Source organism: Hippichthys cyanospilos, chromosome 14 (genome assembly GCF_059441005.1).
Source record: "Hippichthys cyanospilos isolate Australia breed blue-spotted pipefish chromosome 14, RoL_Hcya_1.0, whole genome shotgun sequence".
In the NCBI taxonomy this organism is placed as follows: domain Eukaryota; kingdom Metazoa; phylum Chordata; class Actinopteri; order Syngnathiformes; family Syngnathidae; genus Hippichthys; species Hippichthys cyanospilos.
The window spans coordinates 3,878,025-3,899,566 of NC_142382.1; the positions used below are offsets into that span (position 1 = coordinate 3,878,025).

The following is a 21,542-nucleotide window of genomic DNA, read 5'->3' on the forward strand; positions in this document are numbered from 1 at the left end:
TTGGTTCTCACCTGAGCACGTGCACGTCATTTTCATTTAGTGGCAAAATCAGTTTTTTTTAACGGTATTAAGTGTACGTAAAAAGTGATTCGTTTACCAAATTAAATAATGATAAAACATGAACCTTTTTCATTCTGAAACAGACAAACTGTTTATTTTTGCTTTAATACAAAACGTAAACGAATAAACGTGGTGAGATGGTTTCGAAGAGGAGCAGCAGTAGTAGTAGTGCGGAGTGGAAGCAACAATACCGTGGACAAGGGGCTGTTTCTTCTCGGTGACTCCTGAGGCGAGGAGGTGGTGATATTCATGTAACACACACTCTTACACACACACGCACATGGTCTGCTCCGCTTCTCTCAGTCACTTTTGGAGCTCAGCCTCAGCAGCTCGCTGCTCTTTCTGGCGCCTCTCTGGAGGAGTAAGGAAGGACTATGTTTGTCTGATGTGAGGAGAAACTCCTGTATTTTTTTTTCCCCATCATAAATTTCAAGACATCGTCGACATTTTTACCTGCTCATAATGAGGAGGCATCCGTTTAAAAGACAGAATGACGTTTAAGTGAGCTCGAAGCTGCATCGCGGATTTTTTTTTACCATCATATTTGCTCGCAAGTTGAACTGGAAAGGACTTTTTTTTTTTTTTTTTTGGGATAGTGTTTGTAAACAAAATGGAGCTTAGCGGCTTGGCTGTTGCGGTGCTTTTGACCGTAGCGCTGCTTCACGTAGGTGACAGCCGCACGGACGCCTCAACAGGTGGCAGGGAAAGCCAGTCGCTTCGGGGTCACTCGGAAGGGGGTGAAAGAAACTCCCAGGAGACCACCCACGCCAGGCATCCCCGCAGCGTGACCCCCTCGCAGCTCCGAGCCAGAGTCAACCGCCGGCAGAACGGCAAATCCGGCACGGCGAGCGTCAGGCGACTTGTCGGGTAAGACCGGCACCCGGAACCCCCGTTTCTCGCGGGGGTTACGTTCCCCTGAACCCCGCAGTAAATGAAATCCGCGAACTAGAAGTTTATTTTGTTTTAGTGCGTTTTTTTGTTTATTATGTATAATTATTACTTTGACAGCTTGTTTATGAACCCTTGTGCAGTGTTTTGACCATTTTGGGGAAGTTTTACTTCCACATGACAGTGAATTTTGTCATGTCACAGTGTGGGTGAAATTTCAGCCACGATTGTCTTTATGGTTTCTCTTTGATGTGACAAAATACCACACAAGCGTTGCTTAAATGCTTTTTTCATAATGGTAAGTTTTCATTGTTATAATTTTTGCTTACATTCCGCGCATTTTGGCTGAAGTCTCATGAAAAATAATGACAGATTTACTATATAAAGTATCAGAATATAGGAATTTTCCTCAAAATTGCAATACAATCATGGTATATATTTATATAACTTGAATGTATTCCTCTTTTTTAATACTGTCCAAAATATTGCAAGCGCACATCACTATTAATCATAAAAGGTAAAAATGACTATTAATGATAACACATTTCAACTTTTTCATTTATTGAAAAAAATTCAGCTCATTTTTACATTTTACATTACCAAATTACCTCGCCCGCCGGATTAAACCCATTTGCGGGCCGCAACTGGTCCGCGGGCCGCATGTTTGTCACCCCTGCTCTAAGGGCATCTCACCCCTTTCAAATTAAGAACAAATGAATTGGAACATGACTGAAGCCAAATTGCGTTATAGTTTTCCTCCACTGAACTTTTTTTTTTCTGCCTTTTATTACATTGAGTTTTACACAGACGCACATTCTTTGGCTCACGGGTGAAAAAAAAAAAAAAAAAAAAAAAAAAAAAACGGCATCACATGTACTCAAGGCTCAGCTCTGCCAGGAAGCGGTGATGTAACAATTCACTGGCTCCATGCTCACGACACCTAGTACAGTGGTACGGTGCCAGTCAAAAGTTTAGAAACACTCACGTCTACCTGCGCCGGTGTAGGAAGATACTAAAAGGAGGAAAATTGCAACCGTGCCCACACATGTTCTCAACAAAAATAGACTCCATGCGCTTCTGCTTTCACTCTGGAATTTTTTACAGCCAGGCGAAGAAAGTTGCTGTAGGAGTGGTTGTTATTTTGTAATTTAGTTCAAAATGACTTTACTGCTGACAGATTTTAACTCGCGCGCTACCGGTGACGGCTATTGACGTCAAAGATGGATTTTTACATGGATGGCAGGGAATAAGTTAAGACATTCACTGGCGTAGACGGTTATGGACGTCGATAATCCATTTTCAATGGGCAGGCTCATTCACTTAAACTCATTCACTGCCAGAGACGGAATTAGACGTTAAATATCCATTTCGACTGGGCCGTCACCGAGTGAATTAAAAAACAGGCAGATACTTTAATAAAAAAAAAAAAACAATAATAATTGGGCGGGGCTTTTGTGCTGTGTAATGTAATTGCACATCCACTGCAGCAGGGGGTGCTGTTGCGCTCTCATTGTCAAAGTCTGTTTCAAACTATGTTTCTCGTTTGAATAAAGATTTGACATATATTTAATTCCAGGCACTTTAAGCATTTTTTTTCTGATTCAGAATAAGTTGAAACCTTTCTAAACACCTGTAAAAAGTAAAGATTCAATATAGGTTGATTTAAATTGCTTTTTTTGTTAATCTTAAAAAAAGGATACAATTTTAGGTTTACGATTTTCATCAATAATGATTTTATTTATAGTCACTGCAGCGAGTAGGGGGGCACTTCAGGCACTTTGATGCATTTTAAGCTCATTTTTTTCAGATTTAGAATAAGTTGTAAAATCCCCTGTATGGACTAAAGCTTTGCTAAAATTTGATTTAAATGGCAGTTTTCTTTTGTTAATATTAAAAGAGATACAATTTTACATATAGAATTTTCATCAATAATGATTTTATTTGTAGTTTTTTGTCTATTCTTGGGGTGGCTTTGCAAAAATAAAAATTAAAGAAGCACTGCCATGACACTCCACATTATTAAACGTTTTGAGAGCAATTGTAATATTGATTACGGTATATTTTAAGAGTCATGGCAGGGCATGATGTCATCGCTGTGATTAATAACCCCAAGAAATACAGAAAAGGTGCTTAAATTCTCATTGCAGCTCCCCCAACGTTCCCAACTTTTGAGGCATGGCTGCAGAGCGCTTCAGTGTGTGTGTGTGTGTGTGTGTGTCCTTCTCTCGTGCGCGGTTCCTGTGACCATGTGTTGTTGTGGCTCGGCTCGCCTGGTGAACATTTGCACAAAAAAAAAAAAAAAAAATCTGCAGGGCGATCAGAACCACCTGTTTGGTCCAACGTCTGCGTTTCTTTTCTTGTCGCTCGTCCCCCGTCAAACTCCCCAGCATGAAGATGGCTTGTTTCCATATTAAAGCGCTTTTCTTTTTGGCTAATGAAGCCTTGATGCATCCAGTTCTGTTTGTTCCATAGGGACAAAGCATGATACTCACAGATGCAAGGGGGGGTTGGGGGGGGGGGGGGGTGTTTACATAATGATCAGAGGGGGGATTTGAGTGGCTGCGCTTGAATTGCAGACTGAAATGAAGGATCCTCGTTGGTATTTTTTTCAACCCGGCTAATTTAAAGACGACGTAAGAGGCGATGACTTGATTCAAGAAGATTCTTTGCTCTCGTATATTGAGAGACCCGAAGTGTGTAAAAAAAAAAAAAAAAAAAAAAATCATTTTTCAAAATCAATAGTCTAAAAACGGTTCTTAAATCGGGCTACTCTTGCAAATGTATTGTTTTTGATAAGAATAATGCATTTTCTTTTCTAATGAAGGACAAATCAATTGGAACATGATGACTGAGACCATTTTGAGTGGCGTTTTTTAATATATTTAAACAAAAAGTTAAAAAAAAACAACATGTGCTTCAGGAAACTTCACTGGTATCCTTAAGTGTTGTATTCAGCGACACTTAAGAACAAATCAATTGGAACATGATGACGCTGACAATTCTGAGTGGCGTATTTTAATATATTTAAACCAAAAGTAAAAAAAAACCAACGACACGTGCTTCTGGAAACTTTACTGGTATCTTTAAGTGTTGTATTCAACAACACCAGAAGATGAATTGTGTGAGGAGTTTTATTTCACATTTTAAATCACATCCGTGTAAAACTTCACAAAACAAAAGCCGTACACTTTGCAGAGAAGTCACTATAACACAATTCATCAAAAAATTCATGTTCCAATTGGTTTGCTCTTAATTTGAAAAGAAACCCTTTCATGCATGCCAGCAACGCACGTGCTCGGGCCTTGCCGACAATGTCATCAATGAATAGTGATTCAACCGCGTTGATTCATTCACATTTGCATGACTGTGTTTTTTTTATGACACATTTCCGCTCCGAACGATCACTGCAGCTTCTGCCCCTCAGCCTGTTTTTTTTTTTTTTTTTTTTTTTTTTCGCTTTCACGCTGACTCACCACTCCCGTATTGTGCGGATGAAACACGAGCCCTTCCTTTTACACACTTTCAGTAAACAAACGACAAGGTGTTAACACAAGCTGATTTATGGTCTTAATCGCGACCTGCCGTATCAAAGTGTTCATTCCGCGAGTAAATCACGCGATGGAATTTGTATATGACGACTGATGACTTTGGCGTGTCGGATTTACGTCAATGCCGAGCTTTGCCAAAGGCTCCAAACAACTACCGTAATTCCCCCAATACAAGACACGCTTTTTTTTTTTCCGCGGAAATGAAAGCCGAAAGTATGGGCGCATCCTATAAACAGTAACTTAAAGATTCCATTTTTTCAGTTGGCTTTTATTAGCCAGTGCCTGTTTCAATTAACAGCAGCTTGTATTAGCTTTACGGTATTAATTTTAATAAAAGAAGCTAGCAGACTGAACCAATGGCCGAGTCAATCCACACACAGGAATAATAATAAAACGGAAAGGATCATGTAAACGTTCCAATGTCTCCAGCTTGTTTAATTAAGTATGCAATTGTTAGAGAAGGTATTCCATTTGACGCGTTTATTAATTGCGTTTTTTTGGCATATACATATTAATTGAAGGAGATGGAAACATCATAGTAGTCAGTTGAGTAATATTCCTGTGGACGAACAAGAATGGGCTCGGACGTTGGTTCAGTCTGCTCGCTTCTTTTTTTGAAACAACCTCAGCAACATGCACAGGCTGCTAACAGCCAATTGACGTCTGCCCTCTAGTGGCTGACGGATCAAACTTCCTAAAATGGTGTTGAATTTAAAAAAAATCTAGTTAAAAAGTTATGATTTATAGGACGCTGCCATACTTATGACCTTCATTTTTGGGGTATTACGGTATTCATTTTTGCTATAGTTTTGACATTTTCGCCATATGCTTGGTGAATCTTAAACACGGTAACTTGAAAAATACCAGAATTAAGGGTGCGTCCTATCCACAGTTTGGTCCTATATTTGGGGAATTACGGTACTAATTTATCACCGTGGCGCCTCAACGCATCACGCAAAGTCTAACGAGTAAAACCCAAACAAGGACAAGAAGTCAATCCGGGTCCTATCTTCTCAAATCCATATGAGCTGACATCCATGCCAATCCAGAGTCTTTAGTGTTTCCCCTGAATTGCTCTCGCACGCTGCCGGAAAAAAAAAAAAAAAACTCGGCCGCAAGCAAGGATTAACAAGCGCAGGAATCCCATCATAGTTTTTTTTTTTTTTTTTTGAAACATGTCATCTCTCATTTGCTCAATGATTTATTGAGGAAGCGAGGTGCTTTTCAAGTCCCGTGTGTCTCGCATAATCCCTGCAAGGTTCAAATAACTCCACGCTTGTTTTCACTCTCGCATGATGGTAAGAGCCATCCGCGCTCCGATCCAGTTTCCCGACCCGCCCCTGATTTTCGTCTTATTGCTTTCGATTCTATTAAAGTGTATTCTCAGTAGTCTCCGGTCATTATGGATCGGCCGCCCCCCGGCAGAATCATCAAAATTAAAAATATGAGATCAGTTTGGTTTGTCATGCAACGGCCGAGGACGCACACATTGTAAAAGCGCTATGATTTGTCTATATCTTGTCCTGCCATTAAGGACGGGCGAAAAACGCCAGCAGGTATCGGTATCGGGTGATACCTGGTCCGATTTTAAGGTGCCAAAGCTCACATCTCTTTTGGAGCGCTTTAATTTTTTTTTTCAATGGAATTTGAAGATAAACGCTACATTGAAATATAGGTATTTCAATGGACATTCTTTTGGAGGGAAATTCTGTGGGTCAAAAGTATTAGTGGTATCGGTACTTAGTATTGGTGACTTCGCAAAAGTTGAGTACGCGTATTTGTATCGATCTAAAAAAAGTAGTCGAAAATCGCTACTGGGAATGGGCAATTACGGTTCCTGCCCTTATATCAGAGTATCGGTACTCGCGGTGTCAACCGATACTAGTATCAGCCGTTCTCTTGGAGCAGTATTACAATGACTACTCAAAAGTTGACTACACATACGAATATCGGTCTAAAAAAGTGTTTTCGAAGACTCTTCTTCGGAAGATGGAAAATCACTATTGAGCAATGGGCAAGTGGGCAGTAAGTATTAGTGGTATCGGTACTTAGTATTGGTGACTTTGCAACAGTTCTGTACGCTTATTAGTATCGATCTAAAAAAAGTACTATTGATAATCACTGCCCTTATTTCAGAGTATCGGTACTGGCGATGTCAACCGATACTAGTATCAGCCGTTCTCTTGGAGCAGTATTACAATGACTTATCAAAAGTTGACAACGCAAACGGATATCGGTCGAAAAAAGTGCTTTCGAAGACTCTTCTTCGGAACAAGAACATGGCCTTTTTTTAAGGTACATGTACTCTCGATACTAGCATCCGATACAAGTATTGGCCGCTTTCTTGAAGCAGTTTTCTGATCCCAAACTAAAGCGACAAATTAGAAAAGCGTAAATTTGCCATTCAGTTCATGAAATTTTAAGGAAAAAGTTTTAAATATTGGAATACTTTGGAAACTTTCTTTAGATCATTTTGGTTTTCAAAAGTACTCGTGGTATCGGTGTCAGTATCGGTGACGTATTTTTTTTTACTGGTGAAAAAAATGGCATAGAATCTCCTTACTTACCCTACTTTTGTGTATATGTATGTATTCGTGCAGGCCAAATGTGTGTGGAGGCCAACAGTGCTGCTCAGGCTGGGCTGTGGCACCAGGAACCAACCGATGCATCAAACGTAAGTACATTTTAACGTCCTAAGTCTGAACGGAAGGGAATGTGGAACAGTTCTTGGGTTCTGGGTTCAATGTCAGGGTTTCTGCATATCTAGTTTAATGCTGTGCCAGGAATAATACATGTTTCTTTTCAAATGAAGAGTAAATCAATTGGAACATGAAGCCTCTTGTGTTTAAATCCTACTTAAGGATAATTAATGTGATATCTTTAGAAACGGGAACAGTCTATTGAATTGCTCTTTATTTACCACTGTTTAGAATGGGAAATTGTGTTATTTCACTGCTAAATAAATGCACAAATTACCGTATTCCCCACACTATAAGGCGCACCGGATTATAAGGCGCACCCTCAATTAATGACATATTTTAAAACCTTTTCCACATATAAGGCGCACTGCATCATAAGGCGCACCTTCAATTAATGACATATTTTAAAACTTTTTCAATCACAATATAGTAAAACTCAATAACAATATTAACTCAAATAATAACTCTAAACAGCATAATAACGAAATGTCAATATGAGCAACCTTGTTCAAGTGTAAACAAAAGAAACAGGTAAAGATTACTTTATCAATTCATTCCCCATCTACCAATCCCAATCTCAATATTATAAGGCGCACAGGATTATAAGGCGCACCCTCAATTAATGTCATATTTTAAAACTTTTTCAAACACAATATAGTAAAACTCAATAACAATAATAACTCTCAATAGCATAATAACTCAATGTCAATATGAGCAACCTTGTTGAACTGTAAACACACAAAAGAAACAGGTAAAGCTTACTTTATCAATTCATTCCCCCATCTACCAATTCATTCCCCCATCTACCAATCCCAATCTCAATATTGATCCATATATAAGGCGCACCTGATTATACCATCAGCTTTTTTTAAAATTAAAGATTTTAGATGCGCTTTATAGTGCGGAAAATACGGTAATTTGTTGTTTTGCATATTTCGAGTATAGATTTATGGCGCTGCAGTATTTATTTAGTTTTAGCTAACTAGCCTCACAGGGTGGGCCGCTGAAAAAGGGACAGCAAATGGCCCCCGGGCCGTAGTTTGGACATCCAGTTCCATAGTTTCTGAAATCTGCCTAGAGATGCCATTTCAAATATCGCTCTACGATTCAACGCGCCGTTCTTTTTTACCTCTTTTTTTTTTCTCCCAAAACGCTTTGCGCTGGCTTGAGGATACTTCGACTTGAAAAAAGACAAGATAGAAACCACATTTGCAATCACGTTTGATGTCGACGTCTTCCATTGTTTTCCCGGGAGTGAAATAACAGGTTAAAGTTGTTGTTTTTTTTTTTCCAGGCGGCTATTTTCACAATTTACAAGTGAACTTTGTTTACAAGACTGAATCTGCACTTTCTGTCTGTTCACTTGTTTACCGTTTTACTCTCACACACGCATAACCCCGCAAGTGAATTACACAACAAACTGATTGGCCCCAGCAGCCTCCTGATTAGATCCACTTCCTTCCTACCCGCGTTTTTTTTCCTCCCGCGAGTCCCCCGCTAAAGGCACACTTAGCGAGGTGTTAATTACGTTTAACGCCAGGCTCCAGTCGCCCAAATTAAATCTGCCAGAAAGTAACAGCTCTGGACCGTTTTAAATGGAGCCGCGGCCGGAGGCGACGCCATCATCGGCGAAGTGGAGCCTCCTCGGTCGACTAGGTGCCAACACTTTGGTCCCCGGGCCGAGAAGGGCCCGCTAACAAGAACTTCAAGGAGGAAAAAAAAAAGTTGACTGTGTTTTCCACGTTAAAGGGCGCGCCGGATTATAAGGCGCGCTTTCAATGAATGGCTTATTTTAGAACTGTTTTCATGTTCCAATTAATTTGCTCTTGAATTGAAAACTCAATGTCCATGTTTATTTATAAAACGTGACAAAGTAAAGGCACACAATGTTTCGGAAAGAAGTCACAATCAGGTCATTTGGCAAGAAGTTACTTCGTGTTCCAATTAATTTGCTCTTGAATTGAAAACTCAATGTCCATGTTTATTTATAAAACGCGACAAAGTAAAGGCACACAATGTTTAGGAAAGAAGTCACAATCAGGTCATTTAGCAAGAAGTTACTTCATGTTCCAATTAATTTGCTCTTGAATTGAAAACTCCGGTTCCTGCCGCGTCGTTTAAAAAAAACATATAATATTTGCTGATGCCTGCAGAAACCCTGTGAAGACCTCACAAACCTTAAACTTTGACATGTCACCATCCGGGTGGAATTTCAGCTTCCTAGTGCCTTTTTTTCAATGCTTTCCCTTCGATGGAAAGATCAAATGACTGGACAAAATAGTCCTTAAGGGTTAAGGACACGAGTCCCAAAAAAAATGTATACCAAAGGAAGTACGCCGCAAGTGATCACACTCGCGGTTACTTTAATCCATTAAGTGGAACAGAACATGCCCGCTACTATTTGTTTTCTCTCCAGTTTGGTATAATTGGGAATATTCAGCGTAAGAGGTAAGTTGTTTTTATTAGTGGCGTCCAGATGCACGTCTTTGGCCGGTAAAGCGAGGACATGTGGCGGCTTGCTTTAAACTGGAGCGCTTCCCCGACCAGATGAATGTAACGTCTTGTCTCGGTGTCAGGGGGACTTACTGTACAGAATTCCCCACTGCCGCTTTACGCGCATCCGCGGCGTTGTTAGCGAGCCGAGGGAGCCGTATTTTAGCCTCGCCCGGTCACAGCCCGGCAGTTGTTCCGCCTCACTTAACTGCAGCTGGACCGCTCCATAGATACAGTACGTCTCAGCTCAAATTAGGCTCGATGTAAGTGTTTGGAGAACATTAACGGCGCTATTCCGCAAAAGCGTCCGCCGCATAAAACGCCGAAGCGAGAAAGAAATATGAACACAGAAATGTGTCTACAGAAGCGTAAGCTACTTAGCGGCGGAATTAAGATGAGCGTTGAATTGCTGACATGTTTTGGGTTTGTACGGGCTAATCCTCCATTAGATCTTGTAGGTCAATTTGGAATTAGTTTTGCTTGGCTGGATTCTTTTTTCGTATGAACAGAAACGCTAACTGAAGCGATCGTGTTCATTTTATGTCGCATTTTGTCACTGTGATATCAATTTGAACGGCCGAGGCAGGAATGAGTTTCAAGTTTTCGGGTTGCGCTGCGTTGCCCCATCTACGAAGCAGGCGTGGGATGAGATCTTGCCCTGCTTTTATTTTGAAATTGCTCCCAGCAGCATACCGTTGTTAACGTTCGATAACGGACCCCCGAAAATGACTTCATTTCTTTGACGTCGTTTCGCGAGAGCGTTTAGTGGTGGCTCCAGCTAGCATAAACTCGCCGCTAGGTAGAAGCACTCAAGTGCTCCATATAGGCTGGCGTGAGCAGCTGGCTTTGTTTATTCTAATAACAATTTAAAAGATGTCAATGACTCAACTGAAACAGTTGCTGTTCCTACTGATCACTTTTTAACAAATGTTTCTACTGCGCAAACTGTTGCTCCCGAGTCTCAATATACAACACAAAATTGTTCATAAATCAAGTTTAATCATTAATTCAGAGTACTAAATTACAACTTAATTACATTGATATTATATAGTGCATCAGCTTGCAGTCATTTTTTTCCCTTCAATTTTAAAGGCACTTTAATAGATTCAAATGACTCAATTGAAAGTTACCGTTCCTACTGATCACTTTTTATCAAGAGATTTATCTAAAATCCGTCTGTTTCGAGAGGATTAAGCGGTCTTTATATAATCTTTATCATCCTTATATAATAGTTAGTTTTTTTTTCACTGAGCAAAAACCAACAGCGCTATTTTCAAATCCTATCACTTATTATTTTATATTGCAAATCGTGCGATATAAAATCTGGTCCCTTTTTTTGTGGACTCAATCCCGCGAGGGATCCGGTCCGGCGGCATTCGCGTCCTGTTTGTGTTTACCATCGATCGATAAGATAATGAGCATCATAACACTCGCGCAATTTACACAGCTCAAATTCACTTTGGATATTTCAAAGCAACGTCGTGCTTGTCGTCTTGAACATGTGCAAAACAGCTGGTGAAGTATCAAGGACGCATAATACATCTGTGAATGTTTTCCAACCTTTTAGTGCGGATTGAAAAATGTTGGCGCACTAATAGAAACAAACCATCATCTCGACCTCCTCGGCTCCAATATCCCAAAAATATGATCCCGGCTTACATGTAGTGTAAAAGGACGGAAATGAGCGCAATCGGATAAATTCATCACTTATAATCATACGGCCATCGTAGCAATTTTTCATTCTTTTTACGTACTTTGCGAGAATTCGTCCGGTAAAAAGTTGGGATTGTTAAAGCTGGGGGTCACGGGAAGCGAAAGAAAATCCAAGTCAGCGGTGCAATTCGATAGCTTTTAAACAATTGCTGTCGATTCTTGCCAAGAATGTCAAATGTGCGTGTCGCTTCGTTGTCTTGTTGGTTTGTTAAATTCGCGGGATTGTGCAAAAACTGCAGACAGGTTCCCACAAAAGGTTTCTAGAAGACTGTTGCATCGGTCACGGGTGATTACATTTTTTTGGGGGGGCGAGGTTACTTTGGGTACCCCATTTTTTGTCACTCGATTTGAGTCAAATCGTCTGTCGTGTAGGATTTCTTTTTTTTTTTTTTTTCCTTGGGTAAATTTGTGATACACAATGTCTCTAAGACTTGGACTGATTATTTGTTTAATCAATTGGTAGGTCTGCAATTAATTAATCTGCCTGCAATTTGTCGATTAATTATGTCGATTAATTACGTCGATTAATTAATGACATGGATTAAAAAATATGTTTTAATCTACATCCCTTTATTCATAACAGGACATTTTTTCCTAATTGGAATGGCAGATTTTTGATTTTTACGACTTGCTGGTTTGGTTTGTAACATGTCATAAAATTGGCAGAAATGTTGATCATTGTTTTCCAAAGTAAAAGCAGATGTCTTATTTTGGGTCAACACAATAGTAAACTTTCAGACAGGACGAATGGAATCTAAAAATATTTCCAGTCAAGAGGTTGACATTCTGGACAACTGGACATTTTTAAGTCTCACTTTGTTCAACAAATGATTATCAAAATAATTATTGATTAATTTGGTCATCAGTTCATCGTTTTTTTTTTTTACTTGTAAGTATGCAAGTCTGAATTCCTAAATGATCCTAAAAAAAATATGTTTTGCACACCACACTTGTGCTTCATGTCTGAAGGTGTCATATCAAGCTGTCATCCTTGTTTCAGAGTCTAGTTTCCAAGTCCATTTTGCATTACTTGCTGTGGTTACTAAAGTCTTTGTTTAGAAAGACTTTCTGTATTTTTGATCCTGCCTTCTTCTGGTTTTTCTCATGTGATATTAGTTCAAGGTTGCCCAATCTCTTTTTTGAACAGTTTTTACCGGCCTCTGATTTCAAAATTACACACCTAAAATTGATTTGATTTCACAGAAACAATAACTACACTAAAAATGAGTTTGACACCTCTGCGTTATGGTAGTTATTATAAGCAAGAATACGGGTGATATAAAAATGCGAATCCGTGCGTCAAAACTCAGCTTATGCGGATCAAACCGCGTCCACACTTTCGGCCTTCGTTTTTGCGAAAAAAAGCGTCTTATATTTAGGGCATTACGGTAACGATCACACTACCGGCTGCGTGCCATCTCTTGGCTAAAATACTGAAGAAAATGTTCCAAAATACTGCACCTTAGGTTTGAAGTGGCCCTAGCATCTTTCAGAATAAAACACAAAAGCACCTTCCTGTTTCGGCGCAAAATGAAATGACTTGTGTAGCGCTTGGTGGAAACCGTTTTACTGCTGCATCCATAATAACTAGTTGAACATGAAAGAAAACTATTTAAAAAAAAAAAAAAAAGGGTTAAAACAGTCATTCCAGATGAGTGGCAGTCTTATGTTTTACAAGAACAGGAGGAGGTTTTTAAAATGCCCTTTAGCTTGTGATTTCACCAAGCGCAGGGTAAAATTAGGGCTGTGCAGACAGCCGCCAACCCCTCCTTGACTTTATGTGTGTTTGGAATGGGGGGGGTTGCAGGGTTCACAGTTCACACTCCCCTTGTGGAAGCCTCGTGGAGAATTATGAGCCATTAGGCCCATCCTGTAATCCATACACACGCCATCGCTCACAAAAACTATCATTAAGATCCAAGCCGGACGACCTGTTCTCACTTTGTCTTCCCCAAAACCAGGAGTTGGGCTTTCGCCACTCCAGCTGCCGCGTCTGTTTGGAGCCTCCGCTTGCGCCGCATGTTTCTCTAATTGCTACCATTGTTGAAAGTCAAGTGAAAATCAGCTATTACTCTTAGTCTGGAGCTATAATGGCTGAAATTTCGTTAAAAGTCGAGACTTCAAGTCATACAGAGACAAGTTTTCGTTGTAGGTACACAACAGCATCGGCTGCTCTAAGCTTCCAGAAGGGGAAGGAAAAACTCCAAAACCCCAATTTGGGGAAAATCAGAAACCTTCAGAAGGAATCACAGGTGGGAGGAGCCTCCTTCCAGGCTAAACAGGTTGAAGTGGATGCTGCGTGTACCAAATACAGACAAATACAGATAAACAATACAGATACACAATATAAGATAATATATAAGTACCAAATCAGTAGCTAAAATTTGAAAATTAAAACCCCAATTTATGTTTTTGCATTTCCTGAAGTCAATTTGAGATAACGTCATGGTTTCGATAATCTAACACAGAGGTGTCAAACTCATTTTTGTCGCGGGCCATTTTGTCGCGAGAACTGCCTTCATTGGGCCAATATGTTGAGGAAACCATGTGGATTCTAAAAAATCTCATAGTATTATTACCATACACAACAAATTGATGGCTTAGTTGTTTTGAAATCAGAAGTAAAGCGTTCAGGTTTGTTCATTTATTGTTTATATTACATAACAAACCAAAAAAAATCTCAATTATACACGACAAGCTAAAGTTTTGGAACTGAGTTTAGCAAGGGTCATTGAAACTTACATGATTTGCTTTCGCCGGCCACATAAAATGACGCAGCGGGCCGGATTTGGCCCCCGGGCCTTGAGTTTGACACCTGTCATCTAACATGTTCCTTTTCAATCAGATTCATCGAATAATAATAAGAAAAATAACTTTTTCCAGACACGTTCAGCTAAATACATCACCGGCATAGATTTTCCTACGATAAATCAAATCCCCATCGCTGCTGCCCTAGAATATTCACGACATCGTGAATCTCGGAGAAACTTGTAACTTCACCGCCGATTGACGCTTTGACAGCCACATTAAAAAAAAAAAAAAACGTCCACTGAGGCCGCACCAGCACCCTCCCGCTGGAAAACCATATGGAAGCGGTTGGTCCTCCGCCCCCTCTGGAGAATACAAGTCTGTGGACTTTGCCCGAGTCGCTGGCACACGCCCCCAGTTCCAGATATCTTCCTCGTGGCTCACATTGACCCCCGCAGGAGTAAAAGGTATAGCGTAGCCGAAAGTAACGCGCACGGTCACGGGTCGACTCCGGGTCAACCAAATCCCCCGATGAGCCCGAGGTGCCGCGGAGAATTAAAAGCCCCGGCTCCCGTATTAGACCAAAACACCCGATTCCGAAAGGCGCGTAGTATGCGAGAGAGGCGCTATAATCTGCTGAAATGTAACCCGTGTAAGATTTACCGCAAGGAGAAAATACATGATGGTTTTGTCACGCTCGCGTCTGTTTCACATTAGAAGAGCGGAGAGGCTTTACGGTCCAGGCGGTTTCGCTTGCCGACTGCGACGCCGGGTTTTGGCAAGGACCGCCATTGCGCCCGACTGGCAAACATGTGGAAGTCACATGCTGGAAAGAGATTAACGCACGCTTGAAATGATTACCAAAGTGGTTTTATGAAATGCTCGATAGAGCAATTAAAAAAAAAAAAGCTTCTCGTTACTTTTAACGCTCGACTCGCTTCACGGGATCGATCGGGTTCTGCGGTCTTATCGCAGAAGTTTATTTCTTTCTACCGCTGAACGTGACTGGAAAAAGTCATTTTTCTTATTATTATTCGATGAAGCGGGTTGAAAAGGAACATGTTTAGCTTGTCGAAACCATGACGTTATCTCAAATTGACGACAGGAAATGTAAAAACATCCCTCCCACCTGTGGTCCCTTCTGAAGGTTTCTGATTTTCCCCAAATTGGGGTTTTTGAGTTTAGCTGTTATTTAAAGGCATATAACCTTTCGCAAAAAAAAGTCGCTATAACTTCATGTTTCAATTAGTTTGCTCTTAATTTGAAAAGAAAAATCTATAGTCACGGCATTAAAAAGCTTGACAATGCGCGCCCCTCTAAAGCAATACAAATGCAATTCAGGGGGTGCAAAGATGAACGAATGATTTGATTTCAAGCGTAATTTGAAGCTGGATTGTGTATAAAAACTGAGCAAGGGTAAAAAATATCAATTTTCTTTACCGTAAATCTAGAAAATGTGTTTCTGTAATGCAGTGTTTCTCAACTATATTTTGCCAGGCCCCCCCTAGAAAAGAGAAAACTTTTCACGCCCCCCCCAGTAGATGCACTGAATATAAATAAGATTATTATTGATGAAAATTGTATACCTAAACATGTATCCATTTAACAACAGAAAAATGCAATATAAGTCAACTTTCAACAACTGTTAATTATTTTAATTGCATTGATACGGGTTATAGCTTAGTCTAAAACGGAAAAAAAAAAAAGCAAGTGCACCAAAGTGCCTGAAACTAAAAGAAAATGATGAAAATTATATCTATATTGCGATTACATTCCACATGACAAAAACAAAGCCTTTTTTCCTGGGATAAGGACTCAAATCATAAGAAAAAAGTTGCGCTACTTTGTTTGAAATGTTTCTGCAAAACCCAGAGAAAATGCTAGCTCCACGTTAGCATGCGTTTTATTAGTGATTGGGCCGCCTCAGCATGTTTGTTTGGGCTGTCCCAATCTGCCAACAACAATCTTAATGGTCTTTTCAGATGACTGGATTAGGACACAACCTCCCAAAACTTGGCCCGCTCTGCCTCCGTAATAATTAAAGCCCGAGTGGCAACGTCAGGAATGTTTGCCGTTTCTCCTCGTTTATTTGCGAGGGATTCCGGTTTTATTACTCCCTCGGAGTAATGATGGCCGCGCATATTTGTGAAATGGATGGAATGCGAGGCAATTAGTTTTAATGATGTGCAAGACAAATCTGCACGACAGCAATTACGATGACAATGCGCTCACCGGGCGAGAGGCGGGGCCCGCCGAAGACGCCGACCGGCCCCAGCGCCAAGAGGCTTCGTGTGGGGCGCGTGTAACTGACCTGGCCGTGCCTCCGTCTTTGTTGGAGGTTCTGTGACAATGTTGGGACTGCAAGAAGGGACTTTCACACATCACTGAAGACACACATAAACACACGGGTAGTAGAATCTCTTGGTTGGAGTCTCAAGTAAAGCCGGTGTCCAAACTAAGGCCCGGGGGCCGTTTGTGGCCCGCCCTCAAGATTTTAGCGGTCCGCAACATGTTCGAAAAATTTGCTACTCGTGATTTTTTTTTCCATGGGGGCCAATAGGAGGTGACTACTTGATGAAAACGCAAATTTTACAGGGGGGGGGGGGGGGTGTCACAAAAGGTCAACCGCCAAAAAGGCATGTCACAGTTGTGGACATTTTTCCACACTAATAACTTAAGATAGTGACGTGAATGTGGTTCCCCAAACAGGCCAAAGTGATTGGGGGTCTTTTATTAGCACATGGTTAAAAGATTGAAAACGTCGCTTTGCCGCTTCTTGTTCCATTTAATTGGCTCTTAATTTGAAAAGAAAACACACTGTTCCCTCACAGAATTATAACAGATTTGCTGAAACAAAAATTGAGAATTGACAGTGGATGGAAATCGACTTTTGTTGTACCTTTTTTGGACACCAAATTAGTTATGTGAGGACATACCACCGTTGTTGTGTCCACTGTTGTGTTTATTTCGTCAAGTGCCTCACAAACACACAGGGCATCTTTCGAAAGTCCAGAGTGTCCTCTGATGAGCACAGCAGGACTAAGTACGGTAGCCTAAAGGAGTCAAGGATCTCCAAAATGTCACATGAATCTGCGGCCTCTGTCTTCTTCCCCAACATTGGTGCTTGGACAGAAAAAGGCAAGAAGGTGGCACATAGCCAGGCCACACAAGCCCGATGATGTATTGACTCCCCCCTTGCCAGACACAACCCAGGAGTCACGACATTCCCATTTTATCGCTGGATGGAAAATTCCCATCACCCCCCGTTCCTACATAAGGTGTACAATTTATCAGCAAAACAGTCTGATTTGTCCCAATAGTCATTCAATGTTTGAATGAATCCGTTTGGCTTTTCCCACAAAACTCAAGAGAGTTTGATATTCAATCCTCAGTTTGTTAGCTTTTGTAGTCACATCACACCATGATTCCGCATAATGGTGGGCTGGTCTTTCGATTACCGTTCATGGTGAGAAAAGCTAAACGCAGACTTTTGTTTGTCTTTCCTGGTATATTGATAAAACATTACAAAAGAAAACCTAGATTAATTGCATTCTTTTAATTGAAGTCCTAGTCGGGGATTTTTTTTTTCAGGCTTACGCTATAGCCCTTGCTGGGGAAATGGCCAGATACTTGTTTTCTAGTATTTTTTTTCTTGTCCTCTTTCTCTTTTGTCCTTGAGATGAAGGACTGCACTGTACACATGTGCTGCGTTCACAGACCACTCACAATGTGGGAAATCTGAAATACTCCCAGCCCGCAATCGATATATAATTTACGGGTACGAACACAGGAAAATAAGAAAAATTCAGGAAGATGACATTTATTCTTTGTTGCTATCATTTCTACAATGTCCCCAAACTGTTGTTGCTTTCCTATACACAGAAAATACCAGAATTTGACCCAAAAATCAAGGATGCGTCAAATATTTGGGCAATTACTGTAGATCAATGAATTTAATGAATGCCTCAATTCTTTTGCCTGCACAGCAGCACATTTATGGAAATTTGTGGTCTCTACCCAGAGCAAAAAAGAACTACAAAGGCAGGTAGGAGGCATCTGGAACCTTCTCAATTCCAGAAGCCGTGCTGGTGTTTGGGCCTGCGATCCGTCAGCGTCCTCGGCGTCTATGTCAATAGCATTCCATCGCCGTGTTGACAGAGTGCTGCTCTACGCTTCGTGGCCCGATTTACCGCTAAACGGACGATGTCGTAAATCCTCTCAAGCGTCCTCTATTAAAAACCTATGTGTCACAAGATGGAGGGGCCGTTTACTTAAACGGCGTGCCGCCGGGCCTTCGGTGCTTTAAGTACCCGTAGTGCGATAGGAGGATGTGGAAGTGGGTCGGCGTCGTGACACAGATTCTTTTTTTCCATGACCGCCACATGACCTCGTTGTTATATATTTGCTGACGTTTGATAAATATTATGCGGCGGTTCATCTTTGAGGACAGTAATCCCTTTCAGATGGAGCTTGCTGTAGATAAAAGCCGCAGTTCTACTTGATATCTTTTTGTAAAGTGTCAATATTTTTCATTTTTTTCTGCCTGTAGCCATTTTGGAGGGTTTGTTTATTGATGTTTTTTTCCCAAGTCGGCCACATCGCACATCGACCGAATAACTAAAACTGCATGTGCTCATCAGCGAGATCGGAGGTCAACAGTGATGAAGATTTTCTTCCACCGTTCTGCACGATTAATATTTTAATCAGTTTATATGGAAGAAATAAACAATAATCAAACATTTATCTAAACTTTTATTTCAAAAGAATATCCTGTGTTATATTTTCAGACACAGGTAATGAATTGAATGACTTTTAACGTACGCTTTTTTTCAATTTATTTAGCCATTTTTAGTCATAAAAAGAATTATTTTGACCATAAATAATTTGATCAATATTTTTTGTTTATGTACAATTCATACCGTTTTGCTTTTGACTGAAAATGACATCACCCGCGCTCAAGTCTTGACAACCGACCAATCACGGCTCCCTCGCTAGTCACGTGACGTCCACGAGATGAACCGCGATCGATCGGTCGTCGCCCGAGCCTTCAGCGCGTGATCTCATTTTCTCCACGTAGACTAAAACACGTTTTGGGCTTGACTTCCTCTTTAAATGGCCGTGTTGTTTGGAGTCGATAGGTGCGCGCAGCACGTCGTCGCTCGTTTTGATTCGATGACATAATGCTCACATCTGTCCATTCGCATCGCCGTTGCACCGTCAGCTTTATGTCAGACTTATTTCCGTAATCCCGATTCTGATCTATGGATATCCGATTTCTCTTCACGCTGCCGCGACCCATATAGAAAACGATGCCGCTTGGGAGCTCAAAATTGAAATCCCGTCACCCGCGCGGTTTCGTCCGACCTCATTTTCGGTGAAGCTACACCCAGCGAATTCTAGATCTGTGACGAAATCAACTCCCCCCCTAAACAGAACGGCGAACCTTGATTGCAGTCTTTTCCCTTAGCCAGGAGCCGGATAAGTAGGTGATCACACGTACGCTTAAGAGATTGAACATGACAGCCTCCCTCTGGCTTTCTGCTTCATAAAAGGTAAAGAAAAGGTCCAGAAGTTAAGCTAAATGGCCCCTTGATTAAATACATTTAAAATGAGCTCCGGCGCCCAGAATAAGAGGAGACGTTTCTACTACTGATCCTGGATACGATCGAAGGCAAAAGGTTTTGAAAACGACCTGCTGAAAACTCAAAAGTCCATCTGCGTTCTCTCTCCAGCCGACTGCCAGCCGCCCTGCCAGAACCGCGGCTCCTGCAGCCGGCCGCATACCTGCGTGTGCCGCTCGGGTTTCCAGGGGGCCCGCTGCGAGGAGGTGGCCCCCGAGCAGGTGTACATCCACGAGAGAGGCTCTCTGAGGCGCGTGCGGCCCGGCGGCGACCCCTTCCAGAGAGACCAACCGCGGAGACGGCCCGTTGATAGCGCCGGGGTTCAGACCCCGCGACCCGCGACCACCAGGCAGCCGGCCCGCACGCCGTAAGTGAATGCGCACGTGTTCTGTTCGGAGCAAGAAAACATCCGTTGACAAGCCAAACGAGGCGTGGGGCCCATTGCGTCGGGCTCCGGTAAACCGCTCTGACCTTTCAAGTGAGCTAGAAGAAAATACCGTAGTCACTCGCACGCTTGACTGCAGGTGCGGTCGATGGCCACTTGCACAGTAGGATATTTCAAATGTCTATAGAAATACTGTAGTTCCCCAAATGTTACACACACTTTCCCCAGAATGATGGCCAAACGTATGGGTGCAACCTACAGTATAAACAGTAACTTAGAAAGTACTGTAGTCACCCGCACTGTTGACTGGAGGTGCGTTCAATGGCCATCCGCACTATAGAAGATTTCAAATATCCATAGAAATACAATAATTCCCCAAATATGATTTTTTCCCCAAAAATGAAAGCCAAAAGTATAACTGCTTCCTATAAACAGTAATTTAGAAAGTACTGTTGTCGCTCGCACTGTTGACTGGAGGTGCGTTCAATGGCCACTCGCACTATAGGACATCCATAGAAATACCATAATTTCCCAAATATATTTTTTTCCCCCAAAATTTGACTGCTTCCTATAAACAGTAACTTAGAAAGTACTGTAGTCACTCTCACGCTTGACTGGAGGTGCGTTCGATGGCCACTTGCACAGTAGGATATTTTCAATGTGTATAGAAATACTGTAATCCCCCAAATATTACACACACTTTTTTCCACAGAATCATGGCCAAACGTATGGGTGCATCCTATAAACAGTTACTTAGAAAGGACTGTCGTCACTCACACTGTTGACTGGAGGTGCGTTCAATGGCCACTCGCACCATAGGACATTTCAAATATCCATAGAAATACCATAAGTCCCCAAATATAATTTTTTCCCCAAAAATATGACTGCTTCCTATAAACAGTAATTTAAAAAGTACTGTTGTCACTCGCACTGTTGACTGGAGGTGCGTTCAATGGCCACTCGCACTATAGGACATTTCGAATATCCATAGAAATACCATAATTTCCCAAAGATGATTTTTTTTCCCCCAGAAACTAAACAAAACTAAATAAAGGCCTACAAATTTTTGCAAAGGAATCACTATAAGCCAATTTGGAAATGTGTTGCTTCATGTTCCAATCGATTTGCTCTTAATTTGAAAAGTGAACTGTTTTGAACTGTATTTGCTGTTACCTGCACATTTACCCCCATTATACCCCAATGAGCATATAGACAAAGAAAAAGACTAGTTAAATGAATGTAATTTACACTAATATTTCTGCTTTATTTTCGATTTATTTTTTATATCCGTACACCTGATGCTCAAAGTTAATCAAAATGAAAACATGCATACAATATTAGCATTATTACACATTCGCAGCCATTTTTAAAGCGTTGCAGGTGTATT

At 41.2% G+C, this 21,542-nt stretch overlaps 1 protein-coding gene across 1 annotated transcript in view; it reads left to right on the forward strand.

The window, feature by feature from the left end:
* Nucleotides 1-649: 649 nt before the first annotated feature.
* LOC148412602 (latent-transforming growth factor beta-binding protein 2-like) overlaps nucleotides 650-21,542 on the forward strand; it is a 114,400-nt gene continuing 93,507 nt past the window's right edge. The window contains exons 1-3 of the mRNA XM_088433367.1: nucleotides 650-927; nucleotides 7,097-7,170; nucleotides 19,882-20,137. Of these exons, the coding sequence (XP_088289493.1) occupies nucleotides 671-927; nucleotides 7,097-7,170; nucleotides 19,882-20,137 (587 nt within the window). The 5' untranslated portion in view covers nucleotides 650-670. The remainder of the gene's footprint in view (nucleotides 928-7,096; nucleotides 7,171-19,881; nucleotides 20,138-21,542) is intronic.